The 24,722-nt window shown below is 46.1% G+C and overlaps 1 protein-coding gene across 25 annotated transcripts in view; it reads right to left on the bottom strand.

Annotated features, from left to right (window-relative positions):
* Nucleotides 1-24,722, bottom strand: part of RAPGEF2 (Rap guanine nucleotide exchange factor 2) — a 253,329-nt gene that overhangs the window by 52,500 nt on the left and 176,107 nt on the right. For 2 of the 25 annotated variants that reach the window (XM_069744161.1, XM_069744168.1), the window contains exon 1: nucleotides 23,940-24,539. The exons of 18 other annotated variants lie outside the window; for them this stretch is intronic. In XM_069744161.1, coding sequence (XP_069600262.1) covers nucleotides 23,940-23,999 — 60 coding nt within the window. In that variant the 5' untranslated portion in view covers nucleotides 24,000-24,539. Of the gene's footprint in view, nucleotides 1-23,939; nucleotides 24,712-24,722 lie in introns of those variants that run through there. 5 more of the 25 variants (XM_069744163.1, XM_069744166.1, XM_069744159.1 and 2 more) reach the window with 5 other exon arrangements.

Here is a 24,722-nt window from a genome sequence, read left to right as displayed (position 1 = left end):
GCAGAATGTATCGTGTGAGCGCTTACAGAAGCCACTAAGCACAGAATTTGTCGTGTGAGCACTTACAGAAGCCACTAAGCGCAGATTGTGTCATGTGTGAGCTTACAGAAGCCACTAAGCGCTGGGTGTGTGTGTGAGCTTACAGAAGCCACTAAGTGCAGAATGTGTCGTGTGTGAGCTTACAGAAGCCACTAAGTGCAGAATGTGTCGTGTGTGAGTTTACAGAAGCCACTAAGCGCAGAACGTGTCATGTGTGAGCTTACAGAAGCCACTAAGCGCTGGATGTGTGTCGTGTGTGAGCTTACAGAAGCCACTAAGCGCAGAATGTGTCGCGTGTGAGCTTACAGAAGCCACTAAGCACAGAATGTGTGTCATGTGTGAGCTTACAGAAGCCACTAAGTGCAGAATGTGTGTCGTGTGTGAGCTTACAGAAGCCACTAAGCGCAGAATGTGTCGCGTGTGAGCTTACAGAAGCCACTAAGCACAGAATGTGTGTCATGTGTGAGCTTACAGAAGCCACTAAGCACAGAATGTGTGTCGTGTGTGAGCTTACAGAAGCCACTAAGCGCAGAATGTGTCGCGTGTGAGCTTACAGAAGCCACTAAGCACAGAATGTGTGTCATGTGTGAGCTTACAGAAGCCACTAAGCGCTGGATGTGTGTCGTGTGTGAGCTTACAGAAGCCACTAAGCGCAGAATGTGTCGCGTGTGAGCTTATTGAAGCCACTAAGCGCAGAATATGCATCATGTGTGAGCTTATTGAAGCCACTAAGCGCAGAACATGTGTTGTGTATGAGCTTATTATGAGCTTATTGAAGCCACTAAGTGCAGAATGTGCATCGTGTGTGAGATTGAAGCCACTAAGCCCAGAATTCCTTTTATGCAGTTTATTGGGATAAACCCAGAGCCACTGCACATCGGTTTCCAAGTCATTTACAGTTATTGAGCGGTTCATAGCGATGGCTACCTTACTATTCCAGACATCAGCATTATGAATCTGCAAACTTATGCAAAGATTCAGCAGAAAGAGGAGAAGCGCTGTGTAACCAGGCAGATATACCACCATTAGTCTGAGTGGCCTGGTGACAGCCCCATAGGGATTTCTAATGGCAGCCACCAAGTTTTCACTGAAACACAAATATGAAACCGCTTTTTCCAAATGACGTAGACTTATCTATGCCGAGCAGTCTAGAGACACGCCCCGAGAGAGTCTGAGCCACGCCTCCTGGTAAAGACCATAACAATTAGCACAAAACAAAAAGGCCTCTCTCTGAAGTCATATAGGGAATGAAAAAAACAGAACATAGAACACACGGAATGAAAAGCAAAAGCTGGTCACTTTTGCTCTGGTAACAGGTCCTTTAATTTGACAATAAAATTATAAATTTTAATTAATTTATATATGCTGATTTCTATTATACCTATACTCTGAGTTATATTTATTAGGCAAGTAACCACTTTCACCACCTAAGTGTGATTGGTACATAAATGAGGAGATCCAAGTTAGACTGGCAAATGTCTCAATTATCAATTTATGGAAAACTAATTCCATTAAAAGTGGCCCTTTAAATGACAGATGCCTGGGCAGTTCTGAGACCATTATCAGGACAAGTAGCCATCGCTGCATGCAGAACCTCATGGCTGCGTCTTTATGGGAGGAAGTGATCCATGAATAGTGCCCAGCACTAAGGTAAGACGATCAAGTCAGGCCCTTCCCCTACAATCCACATAGCAAGAACGTGGCCTTCAAAATAAATGGAAACCAGTGGATCTGGCGGGCGCTCTACCTGCAGCACGGACATACAGTCTCGCTCTTGCTCCAATCCGTATATCTGATGAAGGTCTATCGTTAACGACCGAAACACCATATATTTATACGTGGCTTGCACAGAAGAAATGAAATACTGATTTGCATTTATTTTCAGTGCTATAGTTATGGGAGAAGCTTCCATCATGTCATGATGTAGGTCACTAAGAGCTGGTCCCATTAATATGTGAGAAACACTCGCTGTGCTACTGACCAGCTCAGATCAGGGAAGGATGAGCATACGTGACAGTTTATTACGGCCATTACCTTAATAAATATGCCATTATTCATCTTAATGCTATGTAAGTGGATCCATATGCCGATTAGCATTTTTTTGGTTATGGGGAAGGGGGGGTGTTGCGCGCCCCAAATGTTGGGATTGCTCTATAATATCACTGTGGTTGCAAGTTACATTCGGATTCTGGGCACATAGTACATCAACCACATTCTTCCCTACACAGTTTACAGTTTGCCTTACTTCTCTTTCTACAGTAAAATTAATGAGGCCTTGAAAGATTTCAGCTCCGCCGCTGCACAGACAATGGCTTGGCCATTTATCTCCAGGAATATGATTTCATCACATTGGCAGGGCTCCATCTTGGCACTCTTCATGGAGTACACCATTAGCATTACAGGAATCCTTACTTTCTGTTTTCATTTATAGAACAGAATCTACTACAAGAGACAGAGCCGCGGGTTTATAGAAATAATCCGTCTTTTAACTCTACCAGTCAAAGTTCAAGGAACAAGGAGCCAAAGGTCCCGTGTGTGAATGGAGCTGTGGTGAGCATGTGCACAATGGCCAGTAACTGGAGCAATGGCCGCATGTGCTCACTACGGCCCCATTCACAGAGGACTCCCAGTGGTCACAGTCAGACCCTCAGTGATCATACATTTACCCCGACTCCCAGAGGTCACAGTCAGACCCTCAGTGATCATACATTTACCCTGACTCCCAGAGGTCACAGTCAGACCCTCAGTGATCATACATTTACCCCGACTCCCAGAGGTCACAGTCAGACCCTCAGTGATCATACATTTACCCTGACTCCCAGAGGTCACAGTCAGACCCTCAGTGATCATACATTTACCCTGACTCCCAGAGGTCACAGTCAGACCCTCAGTGATCATACATTTACCCTGACTCCCAGAGGTCACAGTCAGACCCTCAGTGATCATACATTTACCCTGACTCCCAGAGGTCACAGTCAGACCCTCAGTGATCATACATGTACCCTGACTCCCAGAGGTCACAGTCAGACCCTCAGTGATCATACATTTACCCTGACTCCCAGAGGTCACAGTCAGACCCTCAGTGATCATACATTTACCCTGACTCCCAGTGGTCACAGTCAGACCCTCAGTGATCATACATTTACCCTGACTCCCAGAGGTCACAGTCAGACCCTCAGTGATCATACATTTACCCTGACTCCCAGAGGTCACAGTCAGACCCTCAGTGATCATACATGTACCCTGACTCCCAGAGGTCACAGTCAGACCCTCAGTGATCATACATTTACCCTGACTCCCAGTGGTCACAGTCAGACCCTCAGTGATCATACATGTACCCTGACTCCCAGTGGTCACAGTCAGACCCTCAGTGATCATACATGTACCCTGACTCCCAGAGGTCACAGTCAGACCCTCAGTGATCATACATTTACCCTGACTCCCAGAGGTCAGTGTCAGACCCTCAGTGATCATACATTTACCCCGACTCCCAGCGGTCACAGTCAGACACTCAGTGATCATACATTTACCCCGACTCCCAGAGGTCACAGTCAGACCCTCAGTGATGATACATTTACCCTGACTCCCAGTGGTCACAGTCAGACCCTCAGTGATCATACATGTACCCCGACTCCCAGTGGTCACAGTCAGACCCTCAGTGATCATACATTTACCCTGACTCCCAGAGGTCACAGTCAGACCCTCAGTGATCATACATGTACCCTGACTCCCAGAGGTCACAGTCAGACCCTCAGTGATCATACATTTACCCTGACTCCCAGAGGTCAGTGTCACACCCTCAGTGATCATACATTTACCCCGACTCCCAGAGGTCACAGTCAGACCCTCAGTGATCATACATTTACCCTGACTTCCAGTGGTCACAGTCAGACCCTCAGTGATCATACATGTACCCCGACTCCCAGTGGTCACAGTCAGACCCTCAGTGATCATACATGTACCCTGACTCCCAGGGGTCACAGTCAGACCCTCAGTGATCATACATTTACCCTGACTCCCAGAGGTCAGTGTCACACCCTCAGTGATCATACATTTACCCCGACTCCCAGAGGGCACAGTCAGACACTCAGTGATCATACATGTACCCCGACTCCCGGTGGTCACAGACACTCAGTGATCATACATTTACCCCGACTCCCAGGGGTCACAGTCAGACCCTCAGTGATCATACATTTACCCTGACTCCCAGCGGTCACAGTCAGACCTTCAGTGATCATACATGTACCCCGACTCCCAGAGGTCAGTGTCACACCCTCAGTGATCATACACTTACACAGACTCCCAGAGGTCACAGTCAGACCCTCAGTGATCATACATTTACCCTGACTCCCAGAGGTCACCGTCAGACCCTCAGTGATCATACATTTACCCCGACTCCCAGAGGTCACCGTCAGACCCTCAGTGATCATACACTTACCCCAACTCCCAGAGGTCACAGTCAGACCCTCAGTGATCATACACTTACACCGACTCCCAGAGGTCACAGTCAGACCCTCAGTGATCATACATTCACCCTGTGAAAGGCAGATAAATGTGGTGGGGGGACATTTTTTAACGGGACTATCAACACAGAATGACTATTGACGGCGGGGCCAATCATTTATACACACATCCCCACCGGCTTGTTCTCCCTCCATCTCCACCCCCTCTTTGATTGACAGTTCTGGTTTCATAGAGCCAGAGAAGGGCAGAGATAGAGGGATACAAGCTGGTGGGAAGGTGTTTATATGTATATGATTGGCCCCGCCGTGACTCACTGAGTGCCTGTACTTGGTTTGAACAGTCGTTCTGTGCTGACAGACTCCCTTTAAGTAAATAGTGCGGTACACAGATAAAGAGACCACCATTGCCACCTAGTAAATATAACACTAAAGGTACCGTCACACATAGCGACGCTGCAGCGATACCGACAACGATCCGGATCGCTGCAGCGTCGCTGTTTGGTCGCTGGAGAGCTGTCACACAGACAGCTCTCCAGCGACCAACGATCCCGAAGTCCCCGGTAACCAGGGTAAACATCGGGTAACTAAGCGCAGGGCCGCGCTTAGTAACCCGATGTTTACCCTGGTTACCATCCTAAAAAGTAAAAAAACAAACGCTACATACTTACCTACAGCCGTCTGTCCTCGGCGCTCTGCTTCTCTGGTCTGGCTGTGAGCGCCGGGCAGCCAGAAAGCAGAGCGGTGACGTCACCGCTCTGCTTTCCGGCTGACCGACGCTCACAGCCAGTACAGGAGGAGTGCAGAGCACAGCGCTGGAGGACAGACAGCGGTAGGTAAGTATGTAGTGTTTGTTTTTTTACTTTTAGGATGGTAACCAGGGTAAACATCGGGTTACTAAGCGCGGCCCTGCGCTTAGTTACCCGATGTTTACCCTGGTTACCAGCAAAGACATCGCTGAATCGGTGTCACACACGCCGATTCAGCGATGTCTGCGGGGAGTCCAGCGACGAAATAAAGTTCTGGACTTTCTTCCCCGACCAGCGACAGCACAGCAGGGGCCTGATCGCTGCTGCCTGTCACACTGGACGATATCGCTAGCGAGGACGCTGCAACGTCACGGATCGCTAGCGATATCGTCTAGTGTGACGGTACCTTAAGGTTTTCTGGCGTGGTCAAAAATGACAAGTTTTTAAGTAAGGACGCCTTTAGAGAATGTTCCGCCCAGGTTTTCTTCCCATTTACCAATGCGGTTTAGAAACGTTTTTGAAGCATTTTTTACGATTTCTAAATGGCTGGTGCCTCGTTTGGAGTCATCTCCATCAGCTGAAGCATCAAAGAAGTGACATGTGCTCGCTTTTTCCCTACAGGTATTTAAAAAAAAAAAAACGTTGGCAGAATTAATTAGGCCTCGTTACGGCTCCACACTGAAAGTATTGAAGCATCAAATGGCAAAAGTGTTTGCAAGGTTCACATACTTTATAGTTGTAGGTTGGAGTACAGATTTCTGCCATGCATTTATACCCATGTACTGTGCATGGTCAGTAAAAAAAAAAAAATTCAAGTAAAAATGTCAGTACAACGACCAACTTCCCATCCATATTTACTTTGTGCTTAATGTACTATTAAGGCCCCTTCACATTAAGCGACGCTGCAGCGATACCGACAACGATCCGGATCGCTGCAGCGTCACTGTTTGGTCGCTGGAGAGCTGTCACACAGATCGCTCTCCAGCGACCAACGATGCCGGTAACCAGGGTAAACATCGGGTAACTAAGCGCAGGGCCGCGCTTAGTAACCCGATGTTTACCCTGGTTACCATCCTAAAAGTAAAAAAGACAAACAGTACATACTTTCCTAACGCTGTCTGTCCTCCAGCGCTGTGCTCTGCTCTCCTCCTGTACTGTCTGTGTGAGCACAGCGGCCGGAAAGCAGAGCGGTGACGTCACCGCTCTGCTTTCCGGCTGACCGACGCTCACAGCCAGTGCAGGAGGAGTGCAGAGCACAGCGCCGGGGACAGACAGCGTTAGGTAAGTATGTACTGTTTGTTTTTTTTACTTTTAGGATGGTAACCAGGGTAAACATCGGGTTACTAAGCGCGGCCCTGCGCTTAGTTACCCGATGTTTACCCTGGTTACCAGTGAAGACATCGCTGGATCGGTGTCACACACGCCGATCCAGCGATGTCCACGGGAGATCCAGCGACGAAATAAAGTTCTGGACTTTCTTCAGCGACCAACGATCTCCCAGCAGGGGCCTGATCGTTGGTCGCTGTCACACATAACGATTTTATTAACGATATTGTTGCTACGTCACAAAAAGCAACGATATCGTTAACAATATCGTTATGTGTGAAGGTACCTTAAGACGGCAGACAGCAATTAGGGAGGGATCCGATACTTAAAAGACATGTACAGATTCTGTCCATTCATTATCGGGTGGAGCGCCTACTCATTCACTGTCTATGGAGAACAGCCATTCCAGAGCATCGGCTGCAGGGTTCACTGACTTACCAGCAGAAGTCAATACATGTAATTACAAGTAACAAACTCATTCCCATTGATCTTATTTCAGGGCATAATTCAGACTGACCGGTCGACAACATGACAAATGGTGATTATAATTTCTTAAATATTTCTCCATATACACTACCGTGTAAAAGTTCAGGATCACTTAGAAATTTCCTTATTTTTGAAAGAAAAGCACAGTTTTTTTTCCAATGAAGCTAACCTTAAATGATTCAGAAATACACTCTATACATTGTTCATAAGGTAAATGACTATTCTAGCTAGAAACGTCTGGTTTGGAATGCAATATCTTCATAGGTGTAGAGAGGCCCATTTCCAACAACCATCACTCCAGTGTTCTTATGGTACTTTGTGATTGCTAACTGTGTAAGAAGGCTAATGGATGGTTAGAATACCCTTGAAAACCCTTGTGCAGGTATGTTAGCACAGCTGAAAACAGTTTGGCTGATTAGAGAACCTATAAACCTGACCTTCCTTTGAGCTAGTTGAGAATCTGGAGCATTACATTTGTTGGTTTCATTAAACTCTCAAAATGGCCAGAAAAAAAGAACTTTCATGTGAAACTCGACAGTCTATTCTTGTTCTTAGAAATGAAGGCTATTCCATGGAGAAATTGCCAAGAAACTGAAGATTTCCTACAACTGTGTGTACTACTCCCTTCAGAGGAGAGCACACACAGGCTCTAACCAGAGTAGAAAGAGAAGTGGGAGGCCCCGCTGCAAAACTGAGCAACAAGACAAGTACATTAGAGTCTGTAGTTTGAGAAATTGATGTTTCACAGGTCCTCAACTGGCAGCTTCATTAAATAGTGCACACAAAATGCCAGTGTCAACGTCTACAGTGAAGAGGCGACTCCGGGATGCTGGCTTTCAGAGCAGAGTGGCAAAGAAAAAGCCATATCTGAGACTGGCTAATAAAAGGCAAAGATTAATATGGGCAAAAGAACATTGGACAGAGGAAGATTGGAAAAAAAAAGTGTTATGGACAGATGGATCCAAGTTTGAGGTGTTTGGATCACACAGAAGAACATTTGTGAGATGCAGAACAACTGAAAAGATGCTGGAAGAGTGCCTGACGCCATCTGTCAAGCATGGTGGAGGTAATGAGATGGTCTGGGGTTGCTTTGGTGCTGGTAAAGTGGGAGATTTGTACAAGGTAAAAGGGATATTGAATAAGGAAGCCTATCACTCCATTTTGCAACGCCATGCCATACCCTATGGACAGCTCGTTTGGAGACAATTTCATCCTACAACAGGACAATGACCCAAAGCACACCTCCAAATTATGCAAGAACTTTTTAGGGAAGCAGGCAGCTGGTATTCTATCTGTAATGTCGTGGTCAGCGCAGTCACCAGATCTCAAACCCATTGAGCTGTTGTGGGAGCAGCTTGACCGTATGGTACACAAAAAGTGGCCATCAAGCCAAACCAACTTGTGGGAGGGACTTCTGGAAGCATGTGGTGAAATTTCTCCAGATTACCTCAAGCAAATTAACTGCTAGATTGCCAAAGGTCTCCAATGCTGTAATTGCTGCAAAGGAAGCATTCTTTGACAATAGCAAAGTTTGAAGGAGAAAATTATTATTTCAAATAAAAATCTTTTTTTTTTTTAACCTTGTCAATGTCTGGACAAAATTTAAATTCATTTGGCAGCTCAATTGATTAATCAAAGTATGAGGTTTCATGGAACACACAAAATTGTCTGGGTGACCCCAACATTTTGAACGGTAGTGTATTAAAGAAAAAAATTTGTTTAAGGATTTCTGGCAAGCCATTTTACAAATTCGGAGAAAGGACTGGTTCCCAAAAAAATTTAAAAAAATAACGTATTACAACGTACGATAGGCATGACTGCCTAGTTGTATGGCTCCAGGATGAGCCGCCACTTGCCGCTCTACCTGAGTCTTAGGCTGCCGTCACACTAGCAGTATTTGGTCAGTATTTTACCTCAGTATTTGTAAGCCAAAACCAGGAGTGATAAATACAGAAGTGGTGACGTGTTTCTATTATACTTTTCCTCTAATTGTTCCACTCCTGGTTTTGGCTTACAAATACTGAGGTAAAATACTGACCTAATACTGCTAGTGTGACGGCAGCCTTAAGGTACCGTCACACTTAGCGACGCTGCACCGATACCGACAACGATCCGGATCGCTGCAGCGTCGCTGTTTGGTCGCTGGAGAGCTGTCACACAGACCGCTCTCCAGCGACCAACGATGCCGGTAACCAGGGTAAACATCGGGTAACTAAGCGCAGGGTCGCGCTTAGTAACCCGATGTTTACCCTGGTTACGATCCTAAAAGTAAAAAAAACAAACACTACATACTTACCTACAGCCGTCTGTCCTCCAGCGCTGTGCTCTGCTCTCCTCCTGTACTGTCTGTGTGAGCACAGCGGCCGGAAAGCAGAGCGGTGACATCACCGCTCTGCTTTCCGGCTGACCGACGCTCACAGCCAGTACAGGAGGAGTGCAGAGCACAGCGCTGGAGGACAGACGGCTGTAGGTAAGTATGTAGTGTTTGTTTTTTTTACTTTTAGGATGGTAAACATCGGGTTACTAAGCGCGGCCCTGCGCTTAGTTACCCGATGTTTACCCTGGTTACCAGTGAAGACATCGCTGAATCGGTGTCACACACGCCGATCCAGCGACGAAATAAAGTTCTGGACTTTCTTCCCCGACCAGCGACAGCACAGCAGGGGCCTGATCGCTGCTGCCTGTCACACTGGACGATATCGCTAGCGAGGACGCTGCAACGTCACGGATCGCTAGCGATATCGTCTAGTGTGACGGTACCCTTACTCATGCTGCCTCCCTCAGGTCCTGCCCAGAATAGGCTGCACAGGTTTTTCATGGAGTGTTTTTTAATCAAGTGAATTGTCTACAGATACGTACCAAGATCTTTATAGGAAGCGTATTAGAACATTCTGCATGGTGGGTTTAAGCTTTCAAAAAACTAGCACACAAGACGCTTGTTGCTCTCCAGGGCTCGCCCAGGCCCATGTGCCTCCGATTACAGCAGATACGCACTGGAACACATTGGCTTTTTATATTCGATACGATGTTCCCTTTAGTACTGTGTTCGCTTGCTTGTTTCCGCCTTACTAACCCAGCTTGTAGACCACACTGCACTTTGGTAACTAAAATCTATGGTTGTCACATTCCCTCTTCCCAGGGGGCAATGGTCACGTGATTATTCTACGATACTGATCACAATATTTAGCATCTCACGTCATCCAAGTGTCTCACAATCGGCTTTCTCCATCTCCTGACACAAACTGCAGATAATGTCCTCTATTTCCATGAAATTGCGGTTTTCCCTGGTGCTGACATCCAAAGCATCTGCAGGAGCAGCTCACTTTACAGCTTACAGTAAAATTGGTTGTTTTCAGCTTGCCATCACTAAAAGCAGAGGATTACTGACAGGAAGACAGGGCTACAGTAAAGTGCAGACATATCATCACAGTGCTTCGGTTAGGGTGGCACAGAAACTATCTCCACTAAAGGAAATGGAAAGAAAGAAAGAATTATAAAAAAAATTTTGCATAAGCTAGGAGGATAACACACCATCCCACTCAAGATCACGAGCACATGAATACGGGGTCTAGATCCGAGCAATGAGATGGTTTATGAGTGGGGAATGAATTTCCTACGATTCATATGAGAAGGGACACATGGTATACATCAGGACATGGGCATTCCCAGAACAAAGGGAAGATTTGGGAATAATATGAGAAGGATGGATCTTAACTATTTGAACAGAAATCCGGAGGATCTAGGACACATGTAATGCCCATGGCAGAGCGGGCGCAGCTTCCCACTATAAAGATGGGCTTGCTTTATCAAGGAGCGCAGCATTAACACAGAGCGCCAATGTCATTTTGATATAAGCCAATTCTAGGGGGTAAAGGCAGTGAGAATAAAAGGGACACAAACAGTTGTAGATCATTAATAAAAAAAAATGGTAATTTCTTGGTGCAGGATATAACATAGCACAAATGGGCAGTTGCCAAAGCAAAGTCTGCCCCATGTGGACTAGCGGGTCTGTATATATTACCGCCTCACACCTCCTATAATTAATGTATGAAGAGTGCGAGGTGTATCTGTCATTACAGGGAAATGTGGAGCAAGAAGCTGGAAAACTGGAGGAAAATAAACTTTTCCATGACTGCAGCGAGAGAATCACTCACTTCATCCTGCACAGACCACAGTGCTCTTAGCTGGGAGCCAGCAGACGCCACCATGAAGGGCTGGCTATGGTCAATGAATGTTTGCATTGAGAAGGCTGCCCCCAATATGTATGTGCGGGTCTGTACTAGGCCTGTTATATGGAGGGATAATTATAGGTCCACTAAGTTGAGCGCAACAGGATCCCCTCCTAGACAAATAACTAAGTACATGTCTGGCTGGATCAGATGGCTGCTCAACCCCTGGGTGTCCGAATACATGATACCTTTGTTTCTCAGCTGGAGGTGAATCTTAAGGGTAAGGTCTCTTCCCTACAGAAAGGTGCAGCCACGGGCCACCGCAGGAGGTGGTGGAGGCGGCCACCAGAAATTGCAGCATGAAATCCAACCTAATGCATCAGATGCAGAACCTGCTCTCCTAGAAAAGCTCATCTCGGATGACCCGCTCTAGAAGCTGAGGAATACGTTCGCGCTCCAGAATAAAATGACAGGACTGTGATATCAATGTGGGAATATTGAGAATATCCTTACAGCTGAGCACCAGCGACACAAACGTACAATACTGGTCGTCTAATGTACAAACGGCCATTATTTCATCTATACCAGACAGATGTTCATCAGGAGGACGGGTCTGTGTACAGCGATTGGCTGCAGTCTAGTTGTCTGCTTCACATCTGTAATAACGGAAGGAAATACAATAGACAGAACATTCTAGTTTCCCCATGTAAATAGAGAACCTTTGACCTTCAGAGTCATATTTCAGTCTCTCGGAAGGAGACTCAATCAGTATCTGGATTATTTTTGGTATCACATTTCTGAATTTTCTTTGCGCCTAACATATCAAAAACAGGAAAGATAGGTATGCAGACGTAACCGTATTAACAGGCCGTCTCCAAAACAAACTGCAGTAGATGGACTGCGCTGGTGTTATGTGACCGCAGCATTTACAGGACACGGGGTGAAAATAATCTTCTCTTAGTCCTGATATTAAGTCAAACTTTAAAAATGAAAAACAATGCTAATATCGGTTGTTACAGTATTAGTACAAGGCAGTGAAGTCTTCATAGATCACATGAAGCTGCATTATTTGCCAGGGATTATTTCAATCAATTCTTTCTCCTTTTCACACAATCCTCTTGCCATTTGAATTAAGCCATTGTTCATAAGCAGCAAAGCTTCAACCGTGACCATTCATTTTCCAGAAATTATGCATACACAAGTGCTTAGACTGAATTCCTGAAAGGTTTATTTCTCAATGAGATTCAAGTAGGCTGGTCACCATCAGAATAAATGGCAATGAGGTCTTCCCCCAGTGATAGGGGCCCGGTACCCTCGCTGGCTTTACTCACCTACATGATAACGGTGGGTCTGACATGATAGTGACAGCACGGCCTGGCAGACTACGTTACATGTATACTATGTGCGGATAGTGGCATCATACCCATAACGGGGTTATTGAATCCAAGCCATAAAGCGCCAGGCTTGTATTCGGTATTGCCGCTTATTCCCAACCAAGTGGTAGTAATCTCGGGAACAGTGAACCTTTTTATTTTACCGATGTCATTAAACCCTTTGAATGGGTATTCAGAGCCTGGACACGTCACATCTCTTTGCCTGCAGTGGTGCGGCTCACATCTTCCCGGCCCGGCATGGAGACGTGACTGCTCGTGTGCCGCTCTCTCCATTCACTTCAATAGCATTCCGAATATTTTTATTTATTTTATTTTTTTATTTTAAGCAAACGAGCACGGCAAGCTTAGGGACTCCATAGAAGTGAAAAAGTGAATGGAGAGCGACACATGATTCCAGACAATTTTCTGTATGGGGACGGAGATGCGAATAAACAATAAAAATCTATATCATTAATACCATTCACCATTAATATCATTTTTTTAGTACTACACAGGAGAGCTTTAAATTATTCATTTTGACCATAGCTAGCGGCTGAGGAACATGTAAGAAAAGTATAATCTGTCATCAACGTCACATATCAATTAGAGGAAAGGCTTATTACTAGCAACTGTAAGATGACCTTTAGTTAAAAGGAAAAAAACACAACTTGTGCTCATGGGAACCAGTGAAGAGATTGTGCACCAATTACACACTGGCGTACAGTGCGACCAGCACTGAGCTACTATGTGCACATCCTCTGTTTGTGTGTTCACCCCAGAATGTCATTTAGCCTTCTATAGTCTCCCCCTACAGCCCCCATGTGATAAGAGCCATTGTCAGAGACCGCAATTAGTTTCCCAGTGAAGGCTAAACAATAAAACGTGAATACTAATTGGCTGCTTTCCGTCAGATAGCCGGGATGCATGAGGTTGCGTTTAATGCTTACACTTCTAAAGCAAAGATGTAATTAGTGTAGATCCTGAATAAACGATGCATGATCATAAGAAAAACAAGAACAAACAAAAGTTATGTCTCAAAGACAGAAGACAGCTTGTCAAGATCCCAGCGTTCCAAAGGAAAGCCGCATCAATGACCATCCATGGAACCAACAAATAAAGTAGCACTCTGTGGCGCTATAGCATGAAAACATGAAATAGAGGATATATATGAATTGTATTACTGCTCTAGAAAATAGGAAAAATTGAGAATACCGTATATACTCGAGTATAAGCCGACCCGAGTATAAGCCGACCCCCCTAATTTTGCCACAAAAAACTGGGAAAACTTATTGACTCGAGTATAAGCCTAGGGTAGAAATGCAGCATTTACCGGTGAATTTCAAAAATAAAAATAGATCATTATTTCCCCATAGCTGTGCCATATAGTGCTCTGCACCGTTCATTATTTCCCCATAGCTGTGCCCCATATAGTGCTCTGCACCGTTCATTGTGCCCCATTGCTGTGCCATATACGGTGCTCTGCACCGTTCATTGTGCCCCATTGCTGTGCCATATACGGTGCTCTGCACCGTTCATTGTGCCCCATTGCTGTGCCATATACGGTGCTCTGCACCGTTCATTGTGCCCCATTGCTGTGCCATATACGGTGCTCTGCACCGTTCATTGTGCCCCATTGCTGTGCCATATACGGTGCCATATGCTCCCTGCATGTCCCACATATATACACAGCTCTGCCGCCTGCATGTCTCACATATATACACAGCTCTGCCGCCTGCATGTCCCTCATATATACACAGCTCTGCTCCCTGCATGTCCCACATATATACACAGCTCTGCCGCCTGCATGTCCCACATATATACACAGCTCTGCTCCCTGCATGTCCCACATATATACACAGCTCTGCTCCCTGCATGTCCCACATATATACACAGCTCTGCTCCCTGCATGTCCCACATATATACACAGCTCTGCTCCCTGCATGTCCCACATATATACACAGCTCTGCTCCCTGCATGTCCCACATATATACACAGCTCTGCTCCCTGCATGTCCCACATATATACACAGCTCTGCTCCCTGCATGTCCCACATATATACACAGCTCTGCTCCCTGCACCGTTCATTGTGCCCCATAGAAATCTCTGCCGCCGCTGCTGCAATAAAAAAAAAAAAAAACACATACTCACCTCCCTTGATTGCAGCTCCCGGCGTCTCGTTCCGGCGCCTCCATCTTCCCGGCGTCTCTGCTCTGACTGATCAGGCAGAGGGCGCCGCGCACACTATATGCGTCATCGCGCCCTCTGCCTGAACAGTCAGAGCGCAGACGCCGGGAAGATGGAGGCGCCGGCCGGGAAGATGGAGCGACGCCCGGCGGCTGGAACGAGGACAGGTGAATATGACATACTCACCTAGTCCTGGCGATCCTCGCGCTGTCCCTCTGCCTGGTCTTCGGTGCCGCAGCTCTTCCTGTCAGCAGTCACCGGCACCGCCGATTAGAGGAATGAATAGGCGGCTCCGCCCCTATGGGAGGTGGAGCCGCTTATTCATATCTCTAATGAGCGGTCCCACGTGACGGCTGAAGAGAGGAAGAAGCTGCAGCACAGAAGACGGGGAGGAAGGCAGGGACAGCGCGAGGATCGCTGGGACTAGGTAAGTATACCTCAGCGCCCTCACCCGCCGACCCTGCCACCCACATTGACTCGAGTATAAGCCGAGAGGGGCACTTTCAGCCCAAAAATTTGGGCTGAAAATCTCGGCTTATACTCGAGTATATATGGTACTTAGCGCATAAATTGGCTAATTCATGTATACCCAGCAGCCGTGATAAAGCGATTCTCGCTGCTGTGAACCTGCCTAATGTGATTCCTCTCCTAGGCTGAAGCCTACATTTATATGGGTAGTTAGGGTCCTGCTGTGACTAAAACCGCCATTGGCTGATGGGTGGAGTGCTCGGTCAGAGAGCCTATGTATACAAATGTCAAAAGACTGACCGTCACTTCCAAACAGAAAACAGGGGTGTACAGGTGCGAAGAGTCAGCAATCTCTAAAATAACCAAGAAATAAAATGTAAGTCATGAACACACTGGGTCCGGCAGAGGAGTTCTTACAGACGGGGAGGCAACATGCCATAACAGTAGTCATAGAGAGACAACACCTTTAATCTTGTGTAATGTTACATTATTAATGGATGAAATGGAGCCTAATGTTTCCATCTGTTTTTTTTTTTTTTTTTTAAGAAACTCATTGCCTGTGTCCAGGATCCATATATTCAGTGCCGATAATTGGATGTGACCCAATCCTGTCACTGGCTCCCGATATATGCTCCATGCACAAAGCCGAAATACAGACGAGACCCGAAGATGAACCCTTTCTAACAGACCTTGCTCTGCGGCATACTACTATTCCCAGCATGTCCTGACAGCTGTATGCAAGAGGTTAGAAACAAGACTTCTGAGAGCTCAAGTTAAAATGTGAGAAATATGGAAGCCTAATAAAGATATTAAAAAGTTAAAACGATTTTCCAGGCTGAGAGAAGCTAGTTGTTGTATGACCATAAGTATGCAAATCACATGGAAATAGAAGGTAATCTCCTTTAATGGGTTCTTCCACAAAGACACTATTGACCCTTGGGGTGGGAGACAGGAGGGTGTTCAACTATCACATATTTATCACTTATCCTATGAATGGACAAAATATATTTTTTGTGGGGGGGTGGGGCGTGGTGGGATGAGATAACCCCTTTAAAAGGGTTGACTTATCTTCAGAAGAGCAATACTCATGGTCATCAGCTTTCTGCTTTGCTCCTGAAGATTGACACTTGGGGTCCAGCTGAATAGTTGCACCACTGGTTTGGCCTGAGCCCTCTCCTAAGCTCCTGGCAGAGGCGTCTTGGACCAAGGCTAAGTAAGTCTAAGTTCACATTAGCGTTGCGCCGCTGTTGCGTCGGCGACGCAGCGGCGACGCGCCCCTATGTTTAACATAGGGGACGCGTGCGTCTTTTTTGTTGCGTTTTTCGCCACGTGCGTCGTTTCCGACGCTGGCGTCGGACGCACGAAAACGCTACAAGTTGCATTTTCTGTGCGTCCGATTTTGGTCAAAAACGACGCACGCGTCGCAAAACGCGCGCGTTTTTCGATGCGTCGCGCGTTGCGTCGCCGACGCAGGGCGGCGCAACGCTAGTGTGAACGTACCCTAAGCAGGCTCCTTGCATCTTCTCGCCCGACCACTTGCCCCAGTGACACCATTCCGTCACATCTCCTCCAGTCCCTTTCCCCGGCTGTCACCTCTCACCTAACAAAAATATTCAACCTTTCCCTCACTTCCGGTATTTTTCCCTCCTCATTTAAGCATGCCATCATACATCCATTACTTAAAAAACCATCCCTCGATCAAAACTGTGCCGCTAATTATAGACCTGTCTCTAATCTTCCCTTCATCTCTAAACTCCTCGAACGCCTGGTCCACTCCCGTCTTACCCGCTATCTCTCAGATAACTCTCTTCTCGACCCTCTTCAATCTGGCTTCCGCTCTTTACACTCTACTGAAACTGCCCTCACTAAAGTCTCTAATGACCTACTAACGGCTAAATCTAATGGTCACTACTCCATGCTAATTCTCTTGGATCTCTCTGCAGCATTCGATACTGTGGATCATCAGCTCCTCCTCACTATGCTCCGCTCCATCGGCCTCAAGGACACCGTTCTCTCCTGGTTCTCCTCCTATCTCTCTGACCGATCCTTCACTGTATGTTTTGCTGGTTCCTCCTCCTCTCACCTTCCCCTTACTGTTGGGTTTCCTCAAGGATCAGTCCTAGGCCCCCTCCTCTTCTCGTTGTATACTGCCCCTATTGGACAACCAATCAGTAGATTTGGTTTCCAGTACCATCTCTATGCTGACGACACCCAATTATACACCTCTTCTCCTGTTGTCACGCCGACCTTTTTAGAAAACACCAGTGATTGTCTTACCGCTGTCTCTAACATCATGTCCTCCCTCTATCTGAAACTAAACCTGTCAAAAACTGAACTCCTCGTGTTCTCTCCCTCTACTAACCTACCTTTGCCTGACATTGCCATCTCCGTGTGCGGTTCCACCATTACTCCAAAGCAACATGCCCGCTGCCTTGGGGTCATCCTTGATTCTGACCTTTCATTCACCCCCCACATTCGATCACTGGCTCGCTCTTCTTACCTGCATCTCAAAAACATTTCTAGAATTCGCCCTTTTCTTACTTTCGACTCTGCAAAAACTCTTACTGTTTCACTTATTCATTCTCGTCTGGACTATTGTAACTCTCTACTAATCGGCCTCCCTCTTACCAAACTCCCCCCGCTCCAATCTGTCCTGAATGCTGCTGCCAGGATCATATTCCTCACCAACCGTTACACCGATGCCTCTACCTTGTGCCAGTCATTACACTGGCTACCCATCCACTCCAGAATCCAGTACAAAACTACTACCCCTCATCCACAAAGCACTCCATGGCTCTGCACCACCCTACATCTCCTCTCTGGTCTCAGTCTACCACCCTACCCGTGCCCTCCGCTCCGCTAATGACATCAGGTTAGCATCCTCAATAATCAGAACCTCCCACTCCTGTCTCCAAGACTTTACACGTGCTGCGCCGATTCTTTGGAATGCACTACCTAGGTTAATACGATTAATCCCCACAGTTTTAAGCGTACCCTAAAAACTCACTTGTTCAGACTGGCCTACCGCCTCAATGCATTAACCTAACGATCCCTGTGTGGCCTATTTATATATAAAAAAATAAATTAAAAAACCAGGTTCCTCGCATCATGTTCTCATTCACTTTATGCAGTTAATAGCCCTCTGTGTCTGTACTGCTACATACTTAGGCAGTTAACTGGTTCATGCAGCTTTACATGAACACCCGAGCCTTACACTATGGCCGGTCCAAATAACTAAAGCAATTGTTACCATCCACCTCTCGTGTCTCCCCTTTTCCTCATAGTCTGTAAGCTTGCGAGCAGGGCCCTCGTTCCTCCTGGTATCTGTTTTGAACTGTATTTCTGTTATGCTGTAATGTCTATTGTCTGTACAAGTCCCCTCTATAATTTGTAAAGCGCTGCGGAATATGTTGGCGCTATATAAATAAAAATTATTATTATTATTATTATTATTATTAAGGCTGGTCGGATCCCGAGAGCGTCACAAGAAGGCTCTAAGGCATGACGCCTGTGAGCAGCGTGCGCTCCTTGCCTAGGTAACCGGCCATTAAGACAACACTGTGGCAGAAACCAAAGAAAACACAAAATTTACCATCCCCCTATTCTGTTGAGGATTTTTAAAAGGGGGAACACTGCAAAGCTGATTATTTTGTAGATTTAAGCCCTTTAAATAGTAACATAGTTAGTAAGGCCAAAAAAAAGACATTTGTCCACCAGTTCAGCCTATATTCCGTCAGAATAAATCCCCAAAACGACGTCTTTCTAAAGAAACAACCCCTTTTGTTACAAGCTGGAACAACCCCTTTAATGTAAAAACTGCTCATCTTCTAGATATTGTGTGCGCGCTAGCTCAGGTAGTATTCTGCATTTTATTGAATTATGTAATCTGCAACTATTAGAATGAGTTATCAATGAGACGTCAGATTCTAACAGCCAAATGTACTGGGTATAGCAATGGTGGTGGACCAGCCGCTTGTGCCACTGGTGGTAGTACCAGTGCTCTATTCATCTTGCCCAACACGTTTACAATGAACCCGTGAGCTACAATCAGACGGCTTTGTGAAGCCATGTGCCGATGGTGAAGGAGGGTGTCGCATGGACTGAGAGCCCACAGAAGACGTACTGTTGTCCAGAGATTTCCAGATACAAAACGAAGTCTGAATGTAAGGGATTCCTGAACACACAGACGACTTCTGTATTATTCCACATTCAGGTCTTGGCTTAACAGAGTCTGAAATAGAACATTACTAGAAAAATCATAATAAAGACGTTGTCCACCTTTGGGGACATTATTTTTCCTAAATGAATGAACTGCTGACTAAACAGGATTTTTGCATTTAGGTAACATTAAACATACTGCATCGTTTACCTTCTATGGCCTCTATGACATACGGTCTATTGCCATCTACAGAATGAGCTACCGGAGAATCCACAAGTGAACCCATTCTGATGGCCCAGTGGGATAGTTTGTATCTATCTTTTTTATGCCCCTCTTAGCTGATTTATGACCACAGACCACATTGAAGTTGAGCACAAGGAACTTGTAAAAGCCAAACGATGCAAATTCTTCTAATGAGACTGAATTGCAACAAAAATCATGTTAAGCCCCAAATGCATGCATTTACGTAATAAAAAATATGGATACGTCCTTTAAACCTTTTAAGTCATGCCTACTCTGGTGACATTAAACCTCTGACTCTATTACCCCAGGATACAAGTTTACCACCAGCCCACTGGGATTCTGCCGCCGGTATTGCAAACAGAATTTAGACTTTTCACAAAGACCCCCAAGATTCCTTCTCAATAGAGACAAGCAATTTGCTCTGGACTCGCTAGTGCTAAATAAGCCGAGAAAAGGTCAATAAGAAATCATTCACACATTAGGCTACTTCTGTATATTGACACAGACGTATTAGCTTCCATGTAGTCATGCACATACAAGTAGTAATTTATGGGAGGTCTGCTGGATCAGAACTCTAGAAGTAATAGAAGCGGCACATCTTCTGGCCCGATGCCCAGGAGGCTGGATGTAGATCTCACAAGCATTATGGAGCCCTTAGGTACTCTCCAACCTCCCAGAATAATACAGCGTCACACAGTATCACCTTCAGTGATGGAAGAGTGGGGAAAGTATCCTGAGAGGAGAAGGCCCCTGTTCTGTACACTGGAAATCAGGTTCTATAGAGATACTGATCAACGCATTTCGACTAGGAAGTCTTTATCAACCTGTGCCAATGGTGTCCATGCATACATTCTGGAGTCATGGTATGAGGAGCTACACCACTGAAGAGTCATGCTGGCCGGTTCTCCTCCTTACTTTATTGACATCCCACCGTCCGGGTACACCCCCAGAAGCCCCAGGATCAGAAGCGTGTGCAGCGGGGTCTACGGACCTCAGTTCCATCTGGACATTGCATTCGCCAGGTGTAACTGGCAGCTTTGAGGAGGTGCCTGCTTTGCAGAACATCAATCCACCCAGGAGGAGGACTCCTCAGAGGACCATATAGACTACTCACAGGTCAGAATATAGCATGCAGCTAGCCTGGTACCACCCTGGATAACAGGTTGGTGGCTTGCAGCAATGTTCTTGCCATAAGAACAGAAGATCCCTTATGGACCATCCAAACAAGCAAAGCACCTCTATATTTAGTTTGATATCTTCTTTTCCATGCTTAGCAGGACATACGGCGCAGAATCTAGAAATTACCAAGCTTAGCAATAGATTTTGATTTTATTCTGTCGCTTAATTCACATCATTAACTCTGAAGAATTGGACAAAACTAAAATATGTTGCTAAGCAACAGACGGAACGTGGCTGAGGTCAGAGATACAGTAATTAGCTCAGAACCAGCCAGAATGTTACCAGAGCTTGGTGCCAATACGGGACTAGTGACACCAAGCAAGCATAGGTCACAAAGGATAATAGTCCTGCGCCATACCGGGGAAAGTAGCACGCCGGCCGCCATCTACAGCTACCTGTATGGTGCACACAGGGCAGCATTATAACAAAAAAAAATCTCATGATTTTCTAATATATAGTAAAGATCTGAGGAATATCAACATTTTTTATTTTCTATCAAGTTTTAGTGTGCACAAAGTTCATTTGTAGGACTGCACTTGCGTCAGGCATGCAGAACCGACCGACATAGGAGGAGGGCACACCAGGGGGGTTGGAAATGGGTTACTGCAAAACACTAGGAATTGCCAGGACTGAGGTCACTCTCTCAGCACTTTCCAATTGGCACGTGTGGTTAGCCCCCTGGAAGCCAGAAACTTCAAATGCATCTGCCTTGTGGAAGGCTTTTCTGCTCCCCCAAACTCATTTGGCGGGCTGCCGCAGCTACGAGACCCCCAGTGGTCACTAATATGCAAAGTACCTACACAGAAATACAATATTGACCCATAGAACACTATGCATCTCTGAGCTTTGTATCCCTCGCTCTACCCTGTCAGGCCATAACGCTAGCAATGGCTGAAGGCATCCTTACATGTTTGTCAATGGAGAGTCCCAACATGAACAAGTTTGGGGGCAGGAACTTGGATTTACTTAGCTAGGCAGAATACTGAAAGAGAAAAATGACCAGTGTTTATAATTTATGCCCCACAATACAGCATCTTTGAGGGTCTTCTCTCAGCACCTTTTACAGAATGGTTCCTAAAAACCGTATGACTTGACAACTGGGTGTTACCAGTTAGGCTATACAAGTGCCTATACAGTGTGACACTGCCATCGGTGCGCCAGGCCTCTTCACCAAGAGGAACGGTGGCACCTACCATAGTTCTCAATGTAATCAAATATTTACAGGAGAAGATGGGTGAGGAATGATTTCCAGTTTCCTGTATAGAGACAAGCGTAGTATGGAGTCCACCAACCAGCCCTCGCACACAAAGAGAAAATCTCACAAATGAGGCTGGATTCACACGTCATGTTTCACATTCTGTACCAGGACCGCAATGCAAAGACCATCCATGGGCTCTGGAACCAAACCTGACAGCTTCATAACCTGTTGAATTGGAGCCAGACCAGTGACTAGTCCATGCATTGAGGTCCAAGTACGGACCATGAACTACCGATGTCAGCCTAAGTGTCGGCAGTCACTTATGTGGTTCATGCAAGATAGTTTCTTGTGTTTTGTTAACAAAAGCATCTTCAACCATGAGTTGATTTCAGTTTTGGAGGCAGACCCAGGAAAATGTGGCAGGGACCACAAGCTGATTGTGCCCAAGTAGCAAAATGAACATTTCCTACACATCTCTAGATAAAGATGGGTAAGATGTAGCCCACCTACCTCCTGAAGGTCTAGAGCAGAGTCTCCCAAACTCCAGCCCTGATGCCAACCGAACACAACATGTTTTCCTTGGTATTGCACGGGTGATTGAATAACTATCAATGTATCAGGGGTTCTATCCTATGTACATTACTAAGGAAATCCTGAAAATATGATGTGTTAGGGGCACAGAGAACTGGAGTTTGGGAAACACTGGTCCAGAGCGTATATACATGAGACCAACCATGGTTGACCTCATCAGTGGCGTCTTTGTTATGCACTTCTTGGAAAGTCTGTTGACAACTAAAATGGCCACCATCACAATTCCTACAACTTCTCTAAAGCACAAAAAGACAAACCCTACATGGTTATAGGCTCCATCCTCCCCTTACATCCATGTATCCGAGATAGTTTTTAGCAAAATAGGCAACATCACTTATGGCAACCAAATAGCTCGTGTGCGGGAATTCACAGAAACAAATGCAAGTCCGAAACAGCTAGAACTTCTAGCAAAAACGTCTATTGTAGACGAATGGTTACCGGTCAATCTATAGTCTCTTAAAGCAGACCGGTTTTCATACAGAGCTAACATGTGGTCAGCTACAAATTACTAGGTAAGTGATGACGGACCCCTAGAACCGCTCCCGTCCAGGAAGCTCGCTCATTGTCAGCCAATCATTTTGGACAGAAATTGAGGACATCTGATGTTCTGCCTGCGCGCCTTTCACCAAACAGAGGGATTACCCTGTGAAACAAATGGAGCTCATGAAAACTCATGGGATCAAATTAGAATTCAGGAGTACAATCTAATTAACCCTTGTGCTATCAAGAGCCAGAAATGATTATCAACAGCCCCAACCCCCCCCCCCCACACACACACACACACACACAATTACTGGAGGTTATACCCTAGAAGTAGCAATAACTAAACTAAGGGGGGTGGAATTATAAATGAAGCAGACATTAGAAAATGGATGCATGCATTTTGCACCATGTAATTTTCTTCTCGTCACCATGGAAACCCATAATTATCACCCTTTGTAGATGCAGTTGAAACTTATATTACACATCCACACACGGTAAATGCAAGTGTAAACTACAAATATAAAAAAACACTTAGTCACATTACGGACATAGAGGGGGTTGAAAAGTTAGGCCACAAACATCATAGTATTTGGAGTTCTTATGCTTTAACAAATGATATATAAACATATCGCAGAAATATAAAGGACTTTGCGTTTGTCAGTTGCTAAGGAAACCTTATAATAGACTCCAAAAGAAATAAGTCAAAGCTCCCAACCAACACGTACCATCTGCCGTCATGTCACGCAGAACAGGGGCTCCATTTACAATAACACCCCCACCATAACTGGTCTTTCCGTCACAGGAGGTCCCACATGGAGGGTCTCATACTCACATAGTGCTTCTCCTGCTGGCCCATAATCCCATGGCTGGAGGAGAACGCAAGCGGCTTCATGATGAGGGAACACGAGCCGGGAGCAATTTAGACATTGTGCGCAAATGTCTGAAGGGCTGCGGAAATCACATCCAGCGACATGCAGGAGAAGCAGGGAAGCCCCCGAAAAGCATCCGAGGCAAAGGGCTCAAGGACGAGCCGGGAAGTGGCCCCCAACGCAGTGACGCTGTCCTCACAACAGCATCTGGCTCCATGGTTCACAATGCCGGGAGCCCCAGCATCTCTGAATGCAAAGTGACTAATGAAATCTTATCCATCCAGCATTCTTTCAGAGAAGGGAGACCATAGCTGAAGAATAGGAGGAAAAGATGAGGAGGAGGAGGAGGAGTGGGAGGGGGAGGATTGGAAGTGGCGGGGGTGAGGGGTGAGAAAAAAAAAGGAAAGGAAAGGGAAAAAATGGCTGACCGCCCACGGAGTCCTTTCCAAAAGGCTTAATATTGTATTGGATTAATCCGAATAGGAGACAGCCGTAAGTGAGCAGCCAGGCACCGCGGATACAGTATTCCAGCCGCCATGCGGAGCCATTACATGGTGGGCAGCAGCCAGTGCATGGATGGGAGGGGGCGCAGAGCATGCGAGGACCCTCCTCCCTGGATGCCAAGGATGCGGTCTGATCACTGACTGACCACTGAGCTCTGCACAATTAATCATAGCCGGGTGACATTGATCCAGGCTCCAGTGAATGGCCCCCCATCCCACTCCCATCTACCCCAAAGACTGTGT

The sequence above is a fragment of the Ranitomeya imitator genome, chromosome 1, assembly GCF_032444005.1.
Source record: "Ranitomeya imitator isolate aRanImi1 chromosome 1, aRanImi1.pri, whole genome shotgun sequence".
NCBI classification, from domain to species: Eukaryota; Metazoa; Chordata; class Amphibia; order Anura; family Dendrobatidae; genus Ranitomeya; species Ranitomeya imitator.
Note: the sequence above shows the minus strand (reverse complement) of the source record. Positions and strands in the feature narration are given on the sequence as shown.